This window comes from Miniopterus natalensis, chromosome 17, assembly GCF_054644295.1.
Source record: "Miniopterus natalensis isolate mMinNat1 chromosome 17, mMinNat1.hap1, whole genome shotgun sequence".
Taxonomy (NCBI): Eukaryota; Metazoa; Chordata; class Mammalia; order Chiroptera; family Miniopteridae; genus Miniopterus; species Miniopterus natalensis.
Genome location: NC_142097.1, coordinates 16,438,716 through 16,457,937, shown reverse-complemented (window position 1 = coordinate 16,457,937; position 19,222 = coordinate 16,438,716). Strand labels below are relative to the sequence as shown.

The 19,222-nt window shown below is 53.8% G+C and overlaps 2 protein-coding genes across 2 annotated transcripts in view; both read right to left on the bottom strand.

Moving 5' to 3' along the window:
- Positions 1–19,222, bottom strand: part of MYO18A (myosin XVIIIA) — an 86,192-nt gene that overhangs the window by 40,083 nt on the left and 26,887 nt on the right. Inside the window, exon 3 of the mRNA XM_087826005.1 lies at positions 1,771–1,806. Within this exon, the coding sequence (XP_087682131.1) occupies positions 1,771–1,806 (36 nt within the window). The remainder of the gene's footprint in view (positions 1–1,770; positions 1,807–19,222) is intronic.
- LOC148091237 (uncharacterized) lies at positions 4,546–6,527 on the bottom strand. The gene is made up of 2 exons (XM_087826458.1): positions 6,510–6,527; positions 4,546–5,379 (listed from the first exon to the last, which is right to left on the bottom strand). Exons 1-2 carry the CDS (start codon positions 6,525–6,527, stop codon positions 4,546–4,548), a joined length of 852 nt encoding a protein of 283 aa, XP_087682584.1.

Sequence of the window (19,222 nt, the reverse complement as noted above, 5' to 3'; positions counted from 1 at the left end):
TGGGAAAACAAATCAGCAGGTTCTACCTTGAGCTGCCCTTTCCCCCACATCCCTGCCAAGCCTGTGGGGTTAGTATCCTACACTCCTCACCCTGGGCCACAGCTGCTGTGACCTCTCAGGCCCAGCTTCTCCCTCATCCTGATGGGCCCTCCCTCACCAGGCTGGGGAGGAACATTTCCTCAAGACCTGAAGAGTCTACTGAAGACTTTGCAGTGCAAAATGACAAGTGAGGCCTGAGTCCTAGCCTCAGCCTGGCCTTCCTCTCCAAAGGATGCTCCACTGGGCATGCCTAGATGCCCATGCCAGCCTCCCTGCTGCTACTCTGTGCCTCCTCAGAAGGTGGCAAGTACACAGACCTATGTGGACATGCTAAGGCCATACAAGGGCATGACCCAGAGATAGGAGGTGGGTGGGAAGGGGCAGCACTGCTCTGCCAAACACAGGAAGAAACTTACATGCCACATGGATGGGCACCAGAATGGGTATAGAGGTGCTGAGAGCCCCTGGAGGCCCCAAGTGGTCACCAATCAGAAAGAAGCATTTTGGGGCACTGTCAGGGTATGGGGCTGCCACTCCATGAGAAGACTTGGGCTGGGCAGAAATGGTGCCAGGGGAGCTTGGCAAACAGGAGACAGGCTCATCAGGCTCCTTTTGTTGTGTGTGGGCAAAGGGGCAGCAGGTCATCCAGTGGCCCTGCTGGGGGTATGGTCACCCCTCATGGCATGGAGCAGCTGTCTCCCACTCTCTGAGGATCTCCAGCTGTGATGTATAGTTTCCTAGAGTCCCCCACCCTCACAAGACCTGGGGTAGATACACAGTTTTGTGATCTGTCCCCCGGTGAGGGATCGAGAAGGACAAGAAAACATAATAGAGGAAGCATTCTCTTTGTCACATTTCTCAGAGCTGATAGAAAGAGATCTGGGTTCTACTCCCAAGTTGGCTCCGGCTTCAGAGAACTCTTTCTCCCTCGTTGACTGCCATTCCCAGCTATAGAGGAGGAAGGCTGGGCTACACCAGTGGTCCCCAGATTCTGGCAATCATGGGCAGTGAAATTACCCTTCAGTTAGAGGATCACTGTGGGGTGTCACTATTTTAAGTTAAGTGAAGACATTAAAAAATGGCTAGCTTGTTATATTTGAAGAAATGTGACTTTATAAAAGAAAACTATGTTGTATGTGCTATTGTTTTTAAAGTCACATAAGATGGGTGGAACCTTTCTCTTGAATGGGCACACCCTACGAGTCAGGTGTTTGAAGACTGATGCATAAGGCGACATCAAAGGGTCACGGCCTATAACTAACTCCTTTCGAGCTAATCCGAAGGTGGGTTTCCGACACTGGCCAGCAGGTGGAGACAGAGAATGCTACATCTTCAGGCTTGGGCTAGGGTCTAGGGGGTGGGGGTGGTAGGGATTCAGCCTTTTCAGCTTTCTCTACCCAGTGTGAGCAGAATTGAAACACCTAGAAACCAAAACTCCGGCCAGGCCCTTGGGCTCTAGTGGCTAAGAACTATGCGCCACAGAGGCCAAACTCAAGTGGTGACACTCAGTCTAGACGTTCCCCAAGGGCCTGACACAGCTGCCCATCTTAAACTCCTGGCGCTGCCGCCTGGGAGGATCCTGTCACATAACAGGTGGGGACCAGAAAGGGAGAGAGGCCTTACACTCCAGCATGAGGCCCGAGCACAGACGCCGGCCCAGGTACAGGCCAGGGGTGGCAGGTGGTCACCGGAGGAAGCAGAGGGCTCCTGAGGGGGGCAGGAACACCCTACCTGGCTGTGGGCAGGAGAGGCGGCCTCAGGGTCCAGCTACCAGCAGCAAGCAAAGAAGAGAGAAGAAGAGGGGTGAAGACAAGCAGACCGTCAGCATGTCCCCTTCAGCAAGCACCCTGGGCCAGTGGGCAGGCACTCTCAGGCTGCCCAAGGTACAGGGTGTAGGTGGGAGTGGCTTAGCACCAGGAGGGGGTTGCTGGCCTGGGCAGGTGAATTGAGCCCAGGGCAGGAGTGTGCCACCCTGGCCACAGTCTCTCTTGGGCTGGCCACTTAGTCCATTCTGAATCAGGTTCCTCTTCTGTGTGCCGCCAGGCCACCTCACCACATTCAGAACCTTGTTCCCCCAGAAGCCCCTTGCCTTATCTCCAGGGCATTTTCCAGCCTAGCTCCCCTGTAGCCATCAGACCCCAGAACAGGGGTGTCCCTGCATCCAAACACACAACCAAGGGTGCCACACCCTCTGCCAAAGGCTCCCCTTCAGAGGTGTCATCCCTGCACCTCTCAAACAACAAGACCACCAGTAGCCCCAAGTCTAGGACCCTTCCTCAAACCCCCACAGCACCACTGCACCCCTCCCAGGCAGGCACACTACCCATGGCAAGTGGAGGTATCACCCCACCCTGGTCCACATGCCAACTGCCCAAGTATCAAGGCACCTTAACCTCTCTGTCTCTATCTGGTCACTTAAAGGCCTTTGTGGAGAGGAAGGGGAGTCAGCCAGGCCATGGACCTTGCCTGTTAGAAATAGACAAGGAGCTAACAGGCCCATCTGGGTCTGGAGAGTCGGGGCATCAAAAAAGGGGAGTGTCAGCTCCCTGCCCCAACACCCACCAGACCTGGGCACTGAGACACATCCTCCATGGTAAGAGAACAGGGCTAAAGAAGGAAGCCGGATCCCAGGGACTGTCTCAGGAAAGAGGAGTGTCAGGGGCTGGGAACCACACACGGGAGGTGGCATTACAGAAGCAGTGAAGATCCTCTCGAGCCGCTGGTGGGCCTCCTCGGCGGGGGTCAGCCGGACCTCCAGGGCAGCTCCTGCCTAGAGGTTAAACCACTATTAGTCCTGCCCCGGAAGTGGTGGGGACACAGTGTGCCAAGCTTCTAGCTCAGGAAACCACTAGGACCCATCGGGTAAGTGAAGTAGGGTCAGGAAGGCAAGCAGGCACCAATTTGAGTTTTTAAACTATCAGATAAAAAAAAAAAAAAAAAAAAAGAACAGGTGCCTGAGAGGTCTGGGGTTATTTCTTCTCACTGTCTTAACCACTTCGGCACCAGGATGGCCCTGCTCTTCTGCACACCCTCTGGCCCCTTCCATCAGCCCAGGGGACAGGTGGCTGAACTCCAGACAGAGCTTGGAGCTTCTCAACCCCCAACTCCACTAGTGAGAGGTGGAGGGACAGGGAGCCAGAGGGAGGGCTGCCGGCCCGGGAACAGGCACATGATGCTCTCGGCTCCTGAGAGGTTTGCTCAGGGACGGATGGTTCGCTTCATGCCCTGCCCATCAAGCCAAAATGCCCCTGTCAACTCCTGTGTATCAGGAGGTCACTTCCCTGATTCAGGGTGAGCCAGGAGGGGTGGGGAGAACTGCAGCCTGCTCCTTTCTAGGTTCTGCAAAACCCAAGAAAAATGCAATGGGAGCAAGACAGGTTCTGGGGCCCTAGGAATCCCAGAGGTTGGAGACACGCCAGGCCTTTAGGCTGTGCCCTGCCCCTGGTTCCCTGACCCTCCCCTTCCAACCAGGAGCAAGCAAAAGCACAGGAAGCAATGGAGAAACTTGACACCCTTCAACACCCCTCCCACGAGGCTTCAGAAAGGTCTACAAAATGGGAAAGCTTAAAGAGAGCTGTCCCCAACCCAAGGACCAAGCAGGCATCACCTTCCAAAGGAAAGGGTTGGACTGACAGTTCTTGTCCCTCCCCTCTGCCTCTCAGCCTCCTGTCCCACCCAGAAGGCACTTTGTGGACAGACAGGGCCCCAGATCCAAAGGGGGCCCACTGTGCCCATTAGCCACCCAGGCACAGGGCTCCTCTAGGGTCCTGCTGCCAGAGGGGACTGCTGGTCAGGCATGAAGGTAGTGTTGGCAGTGATGTTATTAATAACTACTGTTATTAGCATCACTATCAATACTACCATTTACTTATGGAGCACCCACCACGCCAGGGGCTGGGCTGGGACCATTCATTACCCGAATCATTTCTAATCTTCACAGTAACCCTTCAAAGCAATTCCAAAACCCAAAAAGCCGCCCAAATAAAAAGATTTTTCTGAACTATTTTCATGGCAAAGCCTGACTGTTTGTATTCTATCCCTCCGCAGCATGAGCATTCATAGGTTTTGCTGTGGAAATAGTCATGTCTTTGGTCATGAGTTGCTCCTCATTACATACGCTGTACAATATTCTAAATATAAAAATTACTAATTTCCAAAATACTTCTGCCCTCAAGGGCTTCAGAGGAGAAACTGAGGACCTGTGTTGTCCCAACTGGACAGATGAAGGCTTGGAGAGGGGACCTTGCTGAGATCTCACAGGGGCGAGTGGCTGGGATGTGAATGCATGCAGGTCACCCAACTTCAGTTCTGTCTTCCCGCCCTAGCGCTGATCTGCTAAGACTCTGGATCTTGTTATGGGGTCTGGAGCTTCAAGCTGAGCCCACCTGGCTGAGGACCAGGCTCTGGCTCCCACAGAGCAGCAGCATGCTGGTTAGCAGGTCCCATCGCAGAGTCGGGCCACCATGGACTCTGGCATTCAGTCCAGGAAGCCATGCAGCCCCGCCATCAGCAAAGGCCCGGGCCTAGCCTCTCTGCCATGCGGGGCTTGTGGGGGAACCTTGGGGAAGCCGGTGGTGAGGGTGCCTGGCCCTCGAGTGAGGGTGGTAAGGGGCATGGGAGGTTAGTGACACACTCGGGTACCTCCTGCTGCACATCAGGGGCTGGTGACTTGCACTGCTGCAATCCAGTGAGGTTCGACTTGGGGCCAGCGGAGCCGGAGTCAGCCAGCTCTTCTGGTGGGGCTGGGGGACACTTTTTCTCTGGGGTTCCAGGCTTGGCTGGGGAGTCCACCACCTCCAGGGAGCCTGGTTTCCCTGAGGAGCCTGGCTCCTGGCTGGAGGGCTTCTCCCCCTTCCCAGGAGACTGCCTGCTGCGGGGCTTGTGGTCCTTGCCCCTGCCTCGAGACATCAGGCTCCGCAGGCCCACTGAGAGCTCATCCTTGGCTGTCTCCTTCTTTGCTTCAGGCTTAGTTGGAGCTGGAGGAGGAGGAGGGGGAGGGGGAGGAGGGGGCTCGGGACCAGCAGCCGCCTTTTCTCCCTTCTTGCCTCGAGCTGGGTGCTCAGGGGATTTGAGCCCTCTGCCTGGAGGTTCCCTGGCACCTCCAGGCTCCTCGCCAGGCAGCACTTTGCTCACCACCTTCCTCACCGCATTCGCCACCTTCCTCCGGGACAGGCCCGGGGCCTCCTCGCTTGGGCCTCCTGCTGAGGTAGCCCCCAGGCCATTCATGGCCAGTGTGGGCACAGGGCTCTTGGGTCTCTGAGAAGTCTCTGCAGGTACAGGGCTGGTGGGAGGCTGAGGACTCTTAGATGGGCCACTGCCGTCCTTTGAGTTGCCCTCTAGCTACAGTCACACAGATACAGGTAGACATTAGCATCAGCCCAGGTCCCTGCCCACCCCATGCAGAGGAAGTAGGAGGTGTTACCTCATGCCCAGCCCTGAAACAGACCTCCCTCTCATGCACCAAACACATGGCTCCAAGAGGCCTTCCATCACCCGGGTAGGACAACTGCATCTAAGAGTGTGGTGTCTCTCCCACAAAGCACAAGCAGTCACCTGGCCTCTATCCCCAGGCTTAGCATGGGGCTGTGAGAAGCCAGCACAGAATGCCTGGAGGCCCATGAGGCGCCCCAGAGTTACTGGCTCTCTGTCAGGGCAGCAACCAAGCCCCAATCCAGCTGAGCCCCCTCCCTCACAGCCCAAACACAGCAGAGATGGAGCATGGAGAGGTCCAACAACCCATTCCTAGGCCTCACTCCAGGGCTTCCTGCCCTTGTGGTGCCCCTATCACCTGGGTTTCTGGGCAGTCAGACCCACAGTCTGCTCATCTTGACAAGAACAATGGTCAGGGAGCAATTCCTGGCCCCAAGATAAGCCAACCCTCCTCCCTCCACCTCCTTTGGTCTGCAGCCACTGTCCACTCTCCACGCACTGTCTACTCAACCACATTCTCAAGGGCTGCAGAAACCCAGCGCTGGCCCAGGAAGCTTCCACCTCAGCCTGCTTTCTATCAGTCTCTCTGCAGTTTTCCTCCTGCAAACCTCTCAAGGGCTGGAAACCTCCTAGCTCCCAGTGTACATGTGGAATAATGGGAGGAGGCGGAAGCAGCTGTGGCCCACAAAGGGTTAAGCACTCACACTACCATGGCTCCACTCTGCCCTAGAGCTGGGCCCTGGCTCAGCCAGCCTGCCTCTGGGCACCCAGGAACTAACTGGACTATGCTGGCACACTCCACCTGGTGTACCCACTTTTCCCCCAACACTGGTGGGAACTGTCTGTGGACCCAAAGGACTGCCACTGGCAAGGCCAGGCTGGCTAATGGCAGGGCAGAGTTTCCCGCAAAGCTAGCCACATTGTCTGGGGGGACCAAGGTCAACCGAGGGCCTCCTTGCTGGTAAGGCAAAGTCCTGCCACGAATGAGCTGTGCTTGTGGCCTTATTTCCCAAAACAATGACCTTGGTTCTGGGGTGTACCTGGGCACTGGGGTCCATGAAGGGCCACCTGCCACCTCTGCTTGGATGTAGGAAGATGCTCACAGAGTGGGCAGACCTCTGGCTGCCATGTGGAGAGGCTGCCCCATGTTCTGAGCAGAGCTGAGCCAGGTGGCCTCAGCCCAGGCCTCAGCTGCACTGTGGCCCCGCTGCAGGGGTGGGGAGGGGAGGGCGTGAAGGTGCTTTTCCTCAGCCTCTTGGGCCAAGAGTGCTCGCTGGCATGCCAGGGTACTGCGGAGCTGGCTGCTGGCCCTAGCTGCTCGGTCCTCCCCTCCCCTCCGTCTCTGGCTAACCTCCCGTCCCCTCTAACTGCAGACGATGATGACAATGGCAATGATGATGGTGGTAGTAACGGCTAACACTCATATAGTGCTGATTATATGCTGGAAAGTCTTCTAAGCACCTTACGTGTAATTTTCGCAAAAAAAGCTGGCATACTCCAAGACCCCTCCTGCCCATATCTCAAACATATCCTTTTGAAATCATAGGCTGGCCTTGCAGGATGCTTTACAGATTAGGCAGAAGCCACAATGCCTGGCTAATCAAATCTCCGCCCAAGGAAGTGGGGGGAGCCGGGATAGGCACCATCTGGGGTAATGGAGTATGGATCTGTTTTGTGATCCAGCTCTGCTCTAGAGCTCTGGGCACTCCCACCCCGGTGCCGCAGCAGCCCTCTCCTAACTACACATCTCTAGGTCTGGCTCTTCTGGAACTGTCTCCCTTCTCTTGCCTTAAAAGAGTTCAGCTTTATTCAGAGGCTCCATCCCAAGGCAGGACGACTGGGGTAGGGGTGCCTAGGGGCCCTACACCAAGCAGCTGACGGGGTCTTGGGAAGAGCAGCAGCAGCTGCAGTGAAATTCCTCCCTGGCCTGTCTGGTGCCACCCAGAGCAGGATGAAAAGTCTTAACAGCTGCTCCTGACCTAGGAGTTTGCCCACCCAAGACTCTCCAGCCCCAAAGGTTCAGGAGAGCAGAACTTAAAGGCAGGAACTAAAGGGGGGTGGGGAGTTTGGGGAGATCTCCAAAGTGCCTTGGTGTTCCCATCCCCTTCACCTGCCCCAGGTGAGCATGGCACAGGCTCCTCCTGCCCCTTTAGCCGCATTCCCTCTAGTCACCCACACAGAAAGGGGCACCCCCCACGCCTGCCTGCTCCGCGGAACTGCCTCCCAGGCTAGGCTACGCTGGCACACCCACACACAGGGGGCTTGGGGAAGCACTTACAGCCCCTTCCTCCTTGCCAGGAGGGCCAGGCCTCGGCAGGGTTTTGTCTCCCTCTTTCACCTGAGGGAGCAGACAAAGAAGTCACTCGCAGGTCAGGGCGGGGGGACCCAGCTCGAAAAGCACAGAAAGCAAGCATCCCACAGGCCTCTCTCCCTGAAGGGCAGAGCTCCTGCGCTTTCAGGAATACTGGGGCTACGGACCTGGGCAACAGATGTACTGGGGCCTAAACTGTCCAGTGACAACTTCAGGAATGAAGAGTCTCTGTGGGGGCAAAAGCCAAGCACCCCTCCCCTCACTGACCAGCCACATGGCCCAGTGGGGCTGTCTAAAGGGGTCCACCCATGAAAGCCGCATCAGGGCCTTGGTTACGGGGTGGATAGAAAGATCCAGCTAATTCACCTCAGGCTAAACTACAAGAGTCATTCCAGCTCAGACAAGGAGTGGGCTAAACAAGAGCCCCCTGACCTAGGGGCTGAGGAGAGGGAGCAGCCCCAGCGTGGGGGCCCCGCAGGGCCAGCAGAACTCCACGTAGGCGAGTGGATGGGTGGCTCCATCGGGCTGGCTCCGGCTCGCTTCTAGGCTCCATACGATCTCCCTCAGCACAGAGCCCAAGTGCCTTCTCAACCAGATGGCTGAGCTCTGGCTGGAGGCGGTGATTCAGGAGGCCAGATATCTTCCCAACCTCAGACCCACAAAACTGCCAACTGTGCAGCTGAGGGAGGGAAACCCAAGGCTGGGGGTAGGGGGTGGAGAAAGCAAAGATGCCTGAGCTCTGGCTGCTCTGGCCAGGGATTTGTGCTCAGCCCAGGAGCTAGCTGGCCTGAGTCAGAGGAGAGAGCAGAGTCAGGGGTCAATGGCAGATGCCATAATGAATCCAGAATAAAAGGACAGACAATATGACACTCTGAAGGTTCTTTCAGTTCAGTGACTGGCACAGAACACACCCAGAGGGGCCAGGCCTCGGGTCTGGGAGGGTCTTCTTCCCCCCACTCCCTAGCATCTCTCCCTCCACAAGCTCAGGCAGTTCCTAGTGGATCTCATTTCTCTTCTTTACTGAGTCACTTAGGACTGTAGAAAAAGACAGGTCTGTCACCACCACCCCCTCCCCTCGCAAGCCTTTCTTTCCCAGCACAATGTGGTAAGAAGGAGCCTTTGATTCCTAACGGGAAAGATCCTTAGAAACTCTTCCAGGGTTTTGTTAACTATCCACCTGGGGGGAGACTCTCCGTTTGTAACCATCGTCTGTGGCTAATTTTGAACCTTAATTAGCGGTGCCTGAGGCACTGATCAGCATGATGGCCGCTGCCGTTTTAAAGCTGCATCTTGCCCACAGAACTATTTTCAGCAGGCTCAAGCTTCAAAGTTAGTTCATACTGTCACAGACAGAGGCAATTCTTCATCAGCGTGGACTCTACTACTTTAGAAATTGGGACTGGAGCAGAGAAAGGGAAGGGAGGGGCTGGTGGAGAGGGAATGAGTGGCAGAGTCTAGGTCTGTGCCCGCTGCACCCCCCCACATACCTGTTGCCCGCCACCAATTTCCATCCCTCACCCCAACCCCACCCTCAGGGACCACACCGTGCACTAGCTCATGCTCCACTCCAGGGCACACAGGTTAGAGGGGCGGCAAGTGCTCACAAACCTCACAGACACACTCATCACTGCACGTAGTGCTGTTAGCTCAGGCACAGGGATGGCCCAGGATCCAAGTCCACTCCACATCCTTCACCAGCTCCCAATCTGTCCTCTTCCCTCCAGTGGCTCTAGCCTGAGACCCCAAGTGCCTCACCCAAGTGGTGAGGCATTGGGGAAACATGGGCTCTCCCCCCCAAATGTTTGGGACACCAGACCCAGCTGAGCTCAGCTCTGGATTTAGCCTGAGGCTGACTCACTACCCCTTCCCCCGCCCAAAGGGCTCTGCCTGTTGTAGGTCATTGCCCAGCTGGGGACTGTGCACAGCACAAAGGCACGCCCAGGTCTGCAGCCGGAATCACCCTCTGGACCCAGGCAGCCAAGAGGCCTGGCTCCCTCTCCTCCTACCCTCCACGGCCCCCAGACTCAGGGAGACCCAGTTCCGAGGCCTCAGAGCCAAAGCCATTCCCAGTGGCCCTTCCTTAGCAGCCCCCAGTCCCAGGGGTGAGTCAGAGCAGCAGGGGGTAGGAAGGGTGTGGAAGGGTTAACTCCGAGGGGCACCAGTGGGACAAAAGGCAGCTCAGCTTACTAGAGGCGGAACTCAGGGGAGGAGCATGACTCAGCGCAGGAGCCCATCCAGACAGCAGAGTGAGTCCACTGGCCCCCTGGTTAGTCTCCCCAACCCCCAAATATGCACACATGCCCCAGTCCATCTCCAGTTTCCAAAGCTCCCTCTCTCCCAAGCCAGTCTCCTGCCGGCACACACCATGCCAAGCACATAGGAAAAGCATAAAGGTTTTGAAATCCAACTTTCCTTTTGCTCCCAGAAGGCAAATCTTGATGAAAAGGCCATGGCCCCGAAAGTAGCCTGCACCCTGGGTCAGAGAAGAAATGGGGGTGGGCAGGGTCTCTCAGGGACTCGGAGTCTTCCTAAAGGCCAGGATCTGCCAGGACAAACACTGTGGGAACAGAGGGGAAAAGGGATGGCGCAGAGGGGAGAGGATTACAAAGTTCAAAGGGTCAGAAAAGGGGTAAGGAATAATATATTAAGGAAAGACAAAACAAAGTGGGGTACAGAACTTATGACCTCCTGTCCTTGGAAGCTGTGTGCCCTTAAGCCACTCACCTCTCTGGGCCTCTCTGTAGAAGTGGGGCATGGATTAATCTAGGTAATGGCTGAAGTCCTTTCTAGGTCTGGAACCCTAGGAGTCTGGGTGGGAAGAGACACTCAAGCCCTTAATTCAGTGAACCAAAGTTGTGGGCCTGTGACCTGGGAGGGGATTAAGGAAGATGCTCTAGGACTCTGGCAACTTTGCCTTTTACCTGCCAGGGGCAAGAGGCCTGGAGAACTTAAAGCCACCCCATTCGTGGGTTAGGAGCCAGAGCTGGTCCTTTTGAAAATTAATGGGCAACATCTGCCTCAGCCTAAGGAGAGACTTCATCTAAAGAAGCCATTCAATTCAGTAGTGTTTAAGAACTGGTTCATTCTTATTACTGCTTCTAATGAAGTTAACAGTGAAAAATTAAAGAATTGTTTGTTTTCGATGAGTTATTTCTAATTTTGCTTTGTTGACTTTTCTATTTTATTACCCAGTTCACATGCAAGAGACTTTAAGTCTGTTTAATTAATGGATTTGTTCTTTGACCTCCTGCTCTGGGTTTCCTCTGGGTCCAGGAAGGAACCCATCCACCCCAGGCTGTAGGAACGCCAGGACATTCACAACAGGGCCTGTTCCTTTGCATCAGCTGTTCCTTATGAACATCACTCTGAACACAAATGTGAGGCTCTCCCCAAAGGACATTCACTCTGTGGCTTTTGTGCAGAATTGCCTGGCTGCTTTATCACTGGATTTTTAACTAAGATTTGCTTAGGACCAAGAATAACCTGTTTTGATCCAATACAGAACAGGCCCCAAAGATGGTGGTGATATCTCTGCTACAGTCACCCCAAGAGCTGGGAATGAATGGCTCCATGGAGCATGGGTGCTTGGGAGCCAAGGCCCCTCTTCCTGACCTGGTCCCTCTCTAGAGAGTTTGGCCATTTCCAACAACAATATTAATTACTAAATGTGGAACACCTACGGTGAGATGGGCCCCATAAATGTATTTAACGTATATTTTCGAATCTAAATCTTACAACAGCTCCATGACATGGGAGTTATTATTATTTTCATGTTACCCATGAGGGAAAAGACTCAGAAAGAGATTAAGTCACAAAGCTGATAAGTAGTTGAGCTGGAGGATTTGAACCCAGTCCCTCTGGTTGCAAAGCCTGTGCTGCTTCCATACAGGCCACCTTTTCTGCTGTGTGAGGCAGGGTCAGAGGGCTGAGTCATCCTTAGTAGCCAACTCTGGCTAATAATCTGCGTCAGCATCAAGGTTCAGGAGGTCTGGGTCGAGACAAAGCGTGGATTGCTGTGGTACTTCCTAGTGTCCAGTCTGCCCAAATCGAGGTTCTGGACTTGCAAAGGGAGGCCCCCACCACGATCCCACCACTGGCTGAGACCTGGCCATCCCATCCCCTTCCTCTCTGGCATTTCTGGCCTCTTCTCTTGAGGAAGCGAAGAGAAACCAACGCTCACTGAATACTTACCATGAGCCAGGTACAGTGGTAAGCACTTTATATGTCTCCATTTAATCCTCACACAGCCCACTTTCTAGAAAAGGAAACTGAGAGGTGAGCACCTTGCTGAGGGCCCCAGATAGTAAGTTGGCAGCACTTGGATTCACAACTGGGATCCACAAGGATGGATCTTGGGGAGCTGTATGTGTGTCTGCAACGTTCCCTGGACTCTGATTTCCTCATAGGCAGCACTCTCTTTTTACACATCCTACTGTGGTGACTTAATAAATGCTTGTTGCACAACAGTGCTGCAGCGGGTTCCTTTGAACTATGGAGAGTAACACCTGCCCATCCCCATTCCCAGGGATGGAGGAAAAACAAGGGAGATATGATCTCTAAACTTAGCAACAATAAATAGATAGTAAACTCTGTGCCACGGAGTTGAGGGGAGGCCTTAGTAACTCTTTGGGAGCAGCAAGAGTCATGAAATTCATCATCCCCTGGCCTGGCCAGCCCATCTTCAGGAATGTGTATGCAATAAGCTGACTTATGGAAAGTAAGAGAGGCTCTGGCCGGGTAGCTCAGTTGGTTAAAGTATCGTCTTGTTACGCCAAGGCTGTGGGTTCGATCTCCGGTGAGGGCACACACAAGAAGCAACCAGTGAGTGCATAAATAAGTGGAACAACAAATTGATGTTTCTCTCTAAAATCAATAATTAAAAAAAAGAAAGAGAAAGAAAAAACCTACAAACCCATGCGAAGACTTTTAAAGATGTACTCTATATAATAGCCCCAAATTGGAAGCCATCCAAAAGCCTAGAATTAAGGAAGGGTTATGTAAACTGTGGTACTTTCTTACAATGCACTAACAAATATGTGGACAATGTAACCATATGGAAAACTTCACCTAAAATAACATCAATCAGAAAAACTAGAAACTAAATAGAACAGTGATCATAATAACCTTGTAAACCGTGTGAATTAGACACAACAGAGATGCTACTCCATGTATTTGTTACTGTTTATTTCTATTGTAAAAATGACTAAATAGTCAATAAAAAAGAAAACACCGAGGAGATAATAGCTAAAAGCATTTGTTCTCAAAGAGCAGAAAATCCAAGAAAGGTGCTGAGGGACCCACCTCTGCTCAGCCCCAGAAGCTTCCAACACTCAGGGGGCTGGGCCAGGCTGGGTTTTACCCTCTGCATGGCCAGCAAGGACCTTAACTTACTATCCTCTGAGCCCTTCACTGGGGGGACTGGAGGCACAAATACCCCCGGGATGATCATTCCACCCACCAGATATCCCTTAGGCATGGAATGCCCAGCCTGGACAAATGCATCGAGGCCCAAGTGCCCATGCAGGATACCCCCACTCTGCGAGCCCCCACGGGCAGCAGGTGCCCCGAGAGAGAGCGCGTACCTAGAGGAAGAGAACTTGGCACCTCTCCCCTCTGCTAACACTCACGCACACTCCGGGCTTCTCACTTGGGGAAGAAAGAGGCACAGCACCCTCCTCTCTCTCCTCTCCCATTCTGAGGTGCAGAAAGTAGGTCCTAGGGCAACCCCCTCCCTGCCAGTCCCAACCTAGCACCAACTTATGTAAGGACTGGGGCTGTGAGGGGAGAAAGTAACAGTAATAACAGTTACAGTGTATTGAGCGTGTACTAAGTGCCAGGCACCATGCTGAACCGTTCACAGGCATCATCTCTTCTAATCCCCACGGCATCCCTCTGAAGTAGACACCGGTGTACTTCCCACTTCACAAATGAGCAAAAGGAGGCCCAGAAATGACTCGCCCAAGGCCTCACAGCAGCAAGTGGCACGTTAGGGCTCACACCCAGGCCTGTCCTCCAGCAAGAACTTCCGAGGCTCACGTTAAGGGTTGGAAGTAAGCCCTGCCTCCATCTCCCAGGTTTGCGTGCACTGCTGTCCTGCTATGACATCACCTGCCAGAGCAACAGCTTGGGTGGAAGGCAGGGTTTCCGTAGATGACCTGCTTCTCCACCCATGACCCCAATAAACTGCACAGAGAGAGAGCTGCTTGAGAGGAACAGGGGCTCTGCAGGGAGTGGCCTGAAGGCCACGAGCCAGGCAGAGGAAGAGAGGAAGAAGAGCTTGGCGGGGACACCCTGGCCCTTGGGTCCAGCCTCCAGTGAGAGCCCTCCCCCAGCTTAGGGCGGAACAGAAAGCAGCCCGGTGCTTGCAGTCACTGCCCGCGGGCTGGGAGGAAGCAGGTGCACTGGAATGGCTTCCTCCTGCCACCGCAGTTGTACAGGGCCTGGGTTTCCTCCTCTAATGGCCAGTCCCGCTGGAGGCCACCCTTCCCTGGGGAGACTCGCTGCCCCTCCGCAGGGCACTTTGCTGGTGCTGGTGGCCCAGGGTGGGGAGTCAGCTAGACCAGGAAGCACCCACCTCTCAGGGTGAGGGCTCCCTCTGGCCCCACCCCCGCCTGCCCACATACCTCCACCCTGGTGCCAGTTTTATGGCCGGGGCGGGGCAGTCCTTGGTCACAGAGAGATACAAATGCTCATGGGCACATCTCAGGCTCCCGATACACCTCCACACCAAGCCAGCCCGCATACTCTGCCAACTGCTGACACAACTGAAAACCTTACCCTTGGTGGCTGGGAGGGGTGGCGTGAGGGGAACGGAACGGACAGGGAGGCAGCTATGTTTCTCCTCACTTGTTTTTTAAGGGAACTTATTCCTCTGCTAAAAAAAAAAAAAAAAAAAAGAGAGACCTACAGACCATCAGGGCATCCCTGAGATGCCATTGGTGCCCCCTCCAAGTGTCGATCCGCAGAAACGGAGGAGGCAGTGCTGAGTCCACTCTTGAGGACAGTGAAAAGAGAGGTCCCTGACTACTCCAAGGACTACCTCTCTCTCGTCCCTCTCTCTTGTCTACCCGGAGGAACAGGGTGTGGAGGGCTATCCTGGCAACACAAAGCAGGGGGAGAGAAGTCTTCCAAAACCTGGGGGAGCTGGGGTTCCGGATTCTGGAAGAAAATAGTGTTCCAAGGAATGAAGGCCTCGAGCACTAATGGTCTGTGGGGAAGGCACGGCACAGCCTGTGGGGAGGCTGACACAGTCCCAGGACACTGAGGCTTAGGATATGGTGTCTCCTCCGAAGCTTCCAAAGTCCTGAGTCAGCCCCAGGAGGCTGGCCCCTGGCCTCACAGTGAGGCTGCCTGGGCCGGGTGATTCCCTCCCCACCAAGAGGCTCAGAGAAGAGACCCAAGGCTGCCCATCCCCTCCCTCCTCACCTCCTTCAGCCACATCTGGGAAAATAACGAATAGGCCCCTCCTTTCCTAAATGAGGAAACAGCATGAGGAGGCTGGGACATTTCCGGGGTGGGGGTCAGAGGGACACTCACCCGCATGGCCTGGCCCGGAGCAGCCCAGAGCGAGGAGTCTCTTCTCAGATGCTGCTCCGTTAGCAGCTCAAAATAGCACTGGCTGCAGCCCCGCCCCCGTTCCCCTCCTCTGCCCAGGCCCCTCCCGCCCGGAGCTGCCCGGCCCTGGCCAGAGCCAGCGGAGAGAGTGAGTGGCCCGGAGGACTGCGGGCACCAGGTATGCCGCCTGCAGGGAGAGGGTGATAGCAGCGTGTGGAAGGAAAGGCGGAGGCTCTCAGAGTAAAGGCATGGGGTGGGGGGCACGCAGTACTGGAGGGCTAGGGGCAAGGGACAGGGAGGGTGGGACTTCCCTGCTGACACACACCCGAGCCTCCAGACAGCTGAGCTGATACAGTCCCTAAAAATAGCAGAGGAATTTGGGACCTGCAGCCCCCGGCCCCACAGGCCAGGATCAAGACAAGCACATGCTCAGTCATGTACACACACACACACACACACACACACACACACACACACCCCAGCACACATGAACACTCAATCACAGAGCACAGTTCTTGAGAATACACAAATCACAGGCTCACCCCAGCCATCTAATTACTGCAGCAGAGGCCAAGACAACCTCTACCATCACTTCTAACACAACGCACAGGCCCGCCGCACAGCAATAAATGCACCGGGGACATGTGTGGAATAGCTGCACTCTGTGTACATCCTTCTACCCACACAGCCCATCTCTGCGCAGGCACACAGGAGGGTGGGGTAGGGGGAGGTGCGGTGGGTGGGCCTTGGCTTTGAAGACGGAGGAAATTGTGGGTGTCTGGCCAATGAGCAGGGGCTGCGGTGAAAAGCCAGGGCTCCTCGAGAAGAGAAATCGTGGCCCAGCTCTCTAGTTGGCACCACACAATGCCTGGACCCGGGCTGGGGACACCAGAGAGGCCGAAATGGGAGCTGGGAGCAGGTGGGAAGGAGCCAAAAGACAGGTCTTTTGAAGCTGTCTCAGAAGCTCTGAGCTCTGCAGAAAAAAGGAAATAGTCACTGCCTCCCTCTTCCTCTGAAGAAAAAAAAAAAAAAAAGGCTGGGGTGGGGTTGGTGCTTGGAAGCCCAGGAGCAAAGCAGTCTCCTAACCAGTGTCTAACCAGAGTGGCTAGAGACCCCAGGCTAGTCACCCAGCCAGTCCTGTGAGCCCAGTGGGTCCGGTGAATAGTATTACTTTCTCTGTGAAAAGGCCGGTAAACACTGCTAGAGAGGAACAAAGACCAGCTCTGCCTCCTACCTACCACTCACTGCAAGCACAGCTACATACAGCCCTTAGGACACTGGGCTCCTGTCCCTGCTTTCTAGGGAGTGGCGCGTCTTCCTGGGCGGCATGGTCTGCCCAGCCCCTTCTGGGCACATGCTGTGTCACAGGTCTCCACACCCCCAGTGCTTTCTTGACACAATGGTGCCAACGTCAGCTGCACACTGAAATCCCCTGTGGGACTGAAAAAATACTGATGCCTGGATCCTCCCCCTCCCCCTACTCCCTGTTTCTGATTTAATTAGTCTGGGAGGGAGGAATGGGTGCTGGGATTTTTTTTTTAAACTCCCCCAGGTGACTCTTACATGCAGCCAAGGCTGAGAACTGCTGGACTCGGAGGCCAGCATAAGGCCTAGTGCCGAGGCGCCCATTTGTTCAGTCAATGAGTGAGTCAGTGAATGAATGAATGAATGAATGAATGAATGAATGAATGAATGGCTTGGCTGTGTGACTGTGGGCAGGTGACTCAAATTTCCCTCATATGTAAAATAAAGATTATGCTGCATGACTCTTTTACACGGTTAGTCTGACATTGGTGAAATCCCAGTGAGTAAAAGGGCTTTAGTTCTCAAAGTGTGGTTCCCAGACCTGCAACTTCAGCATCATCTAGGAACTTAACTAGAAATGCAAATTCTAGGGCCCCTCCCAGACCCATTGAATCAGAAACTCTGGATATGGCGACCAGTATCTGTGCAGTTTTTGTTTTGTTTTTTAAAATGATCTTTAGAAAGAGAGAAAGGGAGGAGAGAGAGAGAGAGTCCTGCACACCCCTTACCGGAGATCGAGCCTGCAACCCAGGCATGTACCCTGACCAGCAATAGAGCCAGCAACCTTTTGGTGCACAGGACAATGCCCAACCAACTGAGCCACACCGTCCAGGGCCTGCATCTGTGTTTTAACCAGGCTTCTAGCTGATTCTGAGAAATAGTGCTTTAAAGGGATTTTCCATGGTGTACCATGGTAAGTTAGTGAGACCTCCGGAAGCTGACTTCTGGTTCATTCTTGGCTCTTCCATACAGTAAACTATACAACTTAACCCTGTGCTTTAGTTTCTTCACCTGTAAAATGGGGCAAGTAGTAGTGTCTACCACATAGGGTTGTTGTAGGGGTTAAATGAATTAGTACTTGCAAAGCTCTAAGAACAGTATCCAGCACAATAGCTTTCAATACATTTTAACTATTATTATCAATCTGTGATCATTAGGGGGAGAAAAAGACACATCATAAGCAAAATTTCTAGGTAACTGACAACCACCCCCTCTAAGGAACAAAATGTTTTCTATCTTGAGTGGTTTTCTAAATTCTATTACTAGTTACAATAAAAAACAGCAAACATTTTATAGACTCTCTTTCTTAAGTAAAACACTCTGATCTCATCTCAAACATCTCAAACTCCGAGCTTCCTCTCTTGAACCCAATCATTTCCGACCCATCCTGTACTGAAGGGTATGTCATCCTCACTGCAATGACTTCTGACTTCCCAGTCTGGCTTCTGTCCCCCACTACCCCCTGCAATACTCCAGCCACTCTCAAAGGACACCGGCCCCATCTAGACATCACAATGACCCTTGCTATATGCCCATGTTAGGAAGGCCAGACACCCCTTGAGTCCATATATGTTTTGTTCTCTTGCCCCCTACCCCTGTCAGGGCATCAGCTGTCACTCTGCCTGTCAGCATGTCTGTCTCCAGCAGCCTCACTTCCTTATAATATGTTGTTTCTGCCAAAGGTCAGAAAACCAGATAACCAAGCCTGAGAGAACAGAGTCCAGAGCGGAACAAGTGGGGTGTCAGGAAGACAGCAGGCTCTCCTGTAAGCGAAGCACCTGGGTTTTCACACGCAGACTTGGTGTCCACTATTTAGGCAGCTCGAGGACCCTCTTAGGTCCACCTGCCAATCAGCAGTCCTCTAGAAGATGACGTCCGGGTGACTGAGGTGTCACTGTATCTGCACAGTGCCCATCCACTCCTCTTTTCTATTCAGATGACTAGATCCTGTCAATTCTGTCTCTGGGATGATTGGTGCTACTGATGGGGATCATCTATCAGTTCACCTTCCTTAGTGAAAAGGTCAGATGTCTCACTCAGAAGGGAAACCTGAGGCCCTGACAACCTGCTCAGCTCCACACACAACCACAACCAGTCCCTCTGCTGCTCAAAGGTCGGTGCTATCTCAGGGCTGGTCCACATCTTTAATAAGCTTAACCTATGGCTTTTGGAGTTACTCCCACAGCCAGAGAGACTACCCTCAGGCCCCTCAGCCTGCCTCCAAGGACAGCCATAACCTGTCCCATCCTTGTACTTCACCTTCACTTCTCTATTGCCTTCTCCCCAGCCCACCCAGCTCTCACTCTCTCAGGCTGACCTTCCTATACAGGTCCTTGCCCTCATCACCACCAGCACTTTGACTTATACATGCCTCTCCACTAGCCCCTCTACCTTCTCAACCCTCCCCATCTCTCAAGGGCCACCTCCAGTCCCCCCCTCACTTATGAAGCCTTCCCTGACACCCAAGGCCTGCATGGTAAGATAATGCAAAAGCATGAACTCACAGACACACCTGGGTCTGAATCCCAGCTTGGCCTCTTAGAGCTTCCACTTTTTGGGGGGTGGGGCTGTGAGAATTTTAAA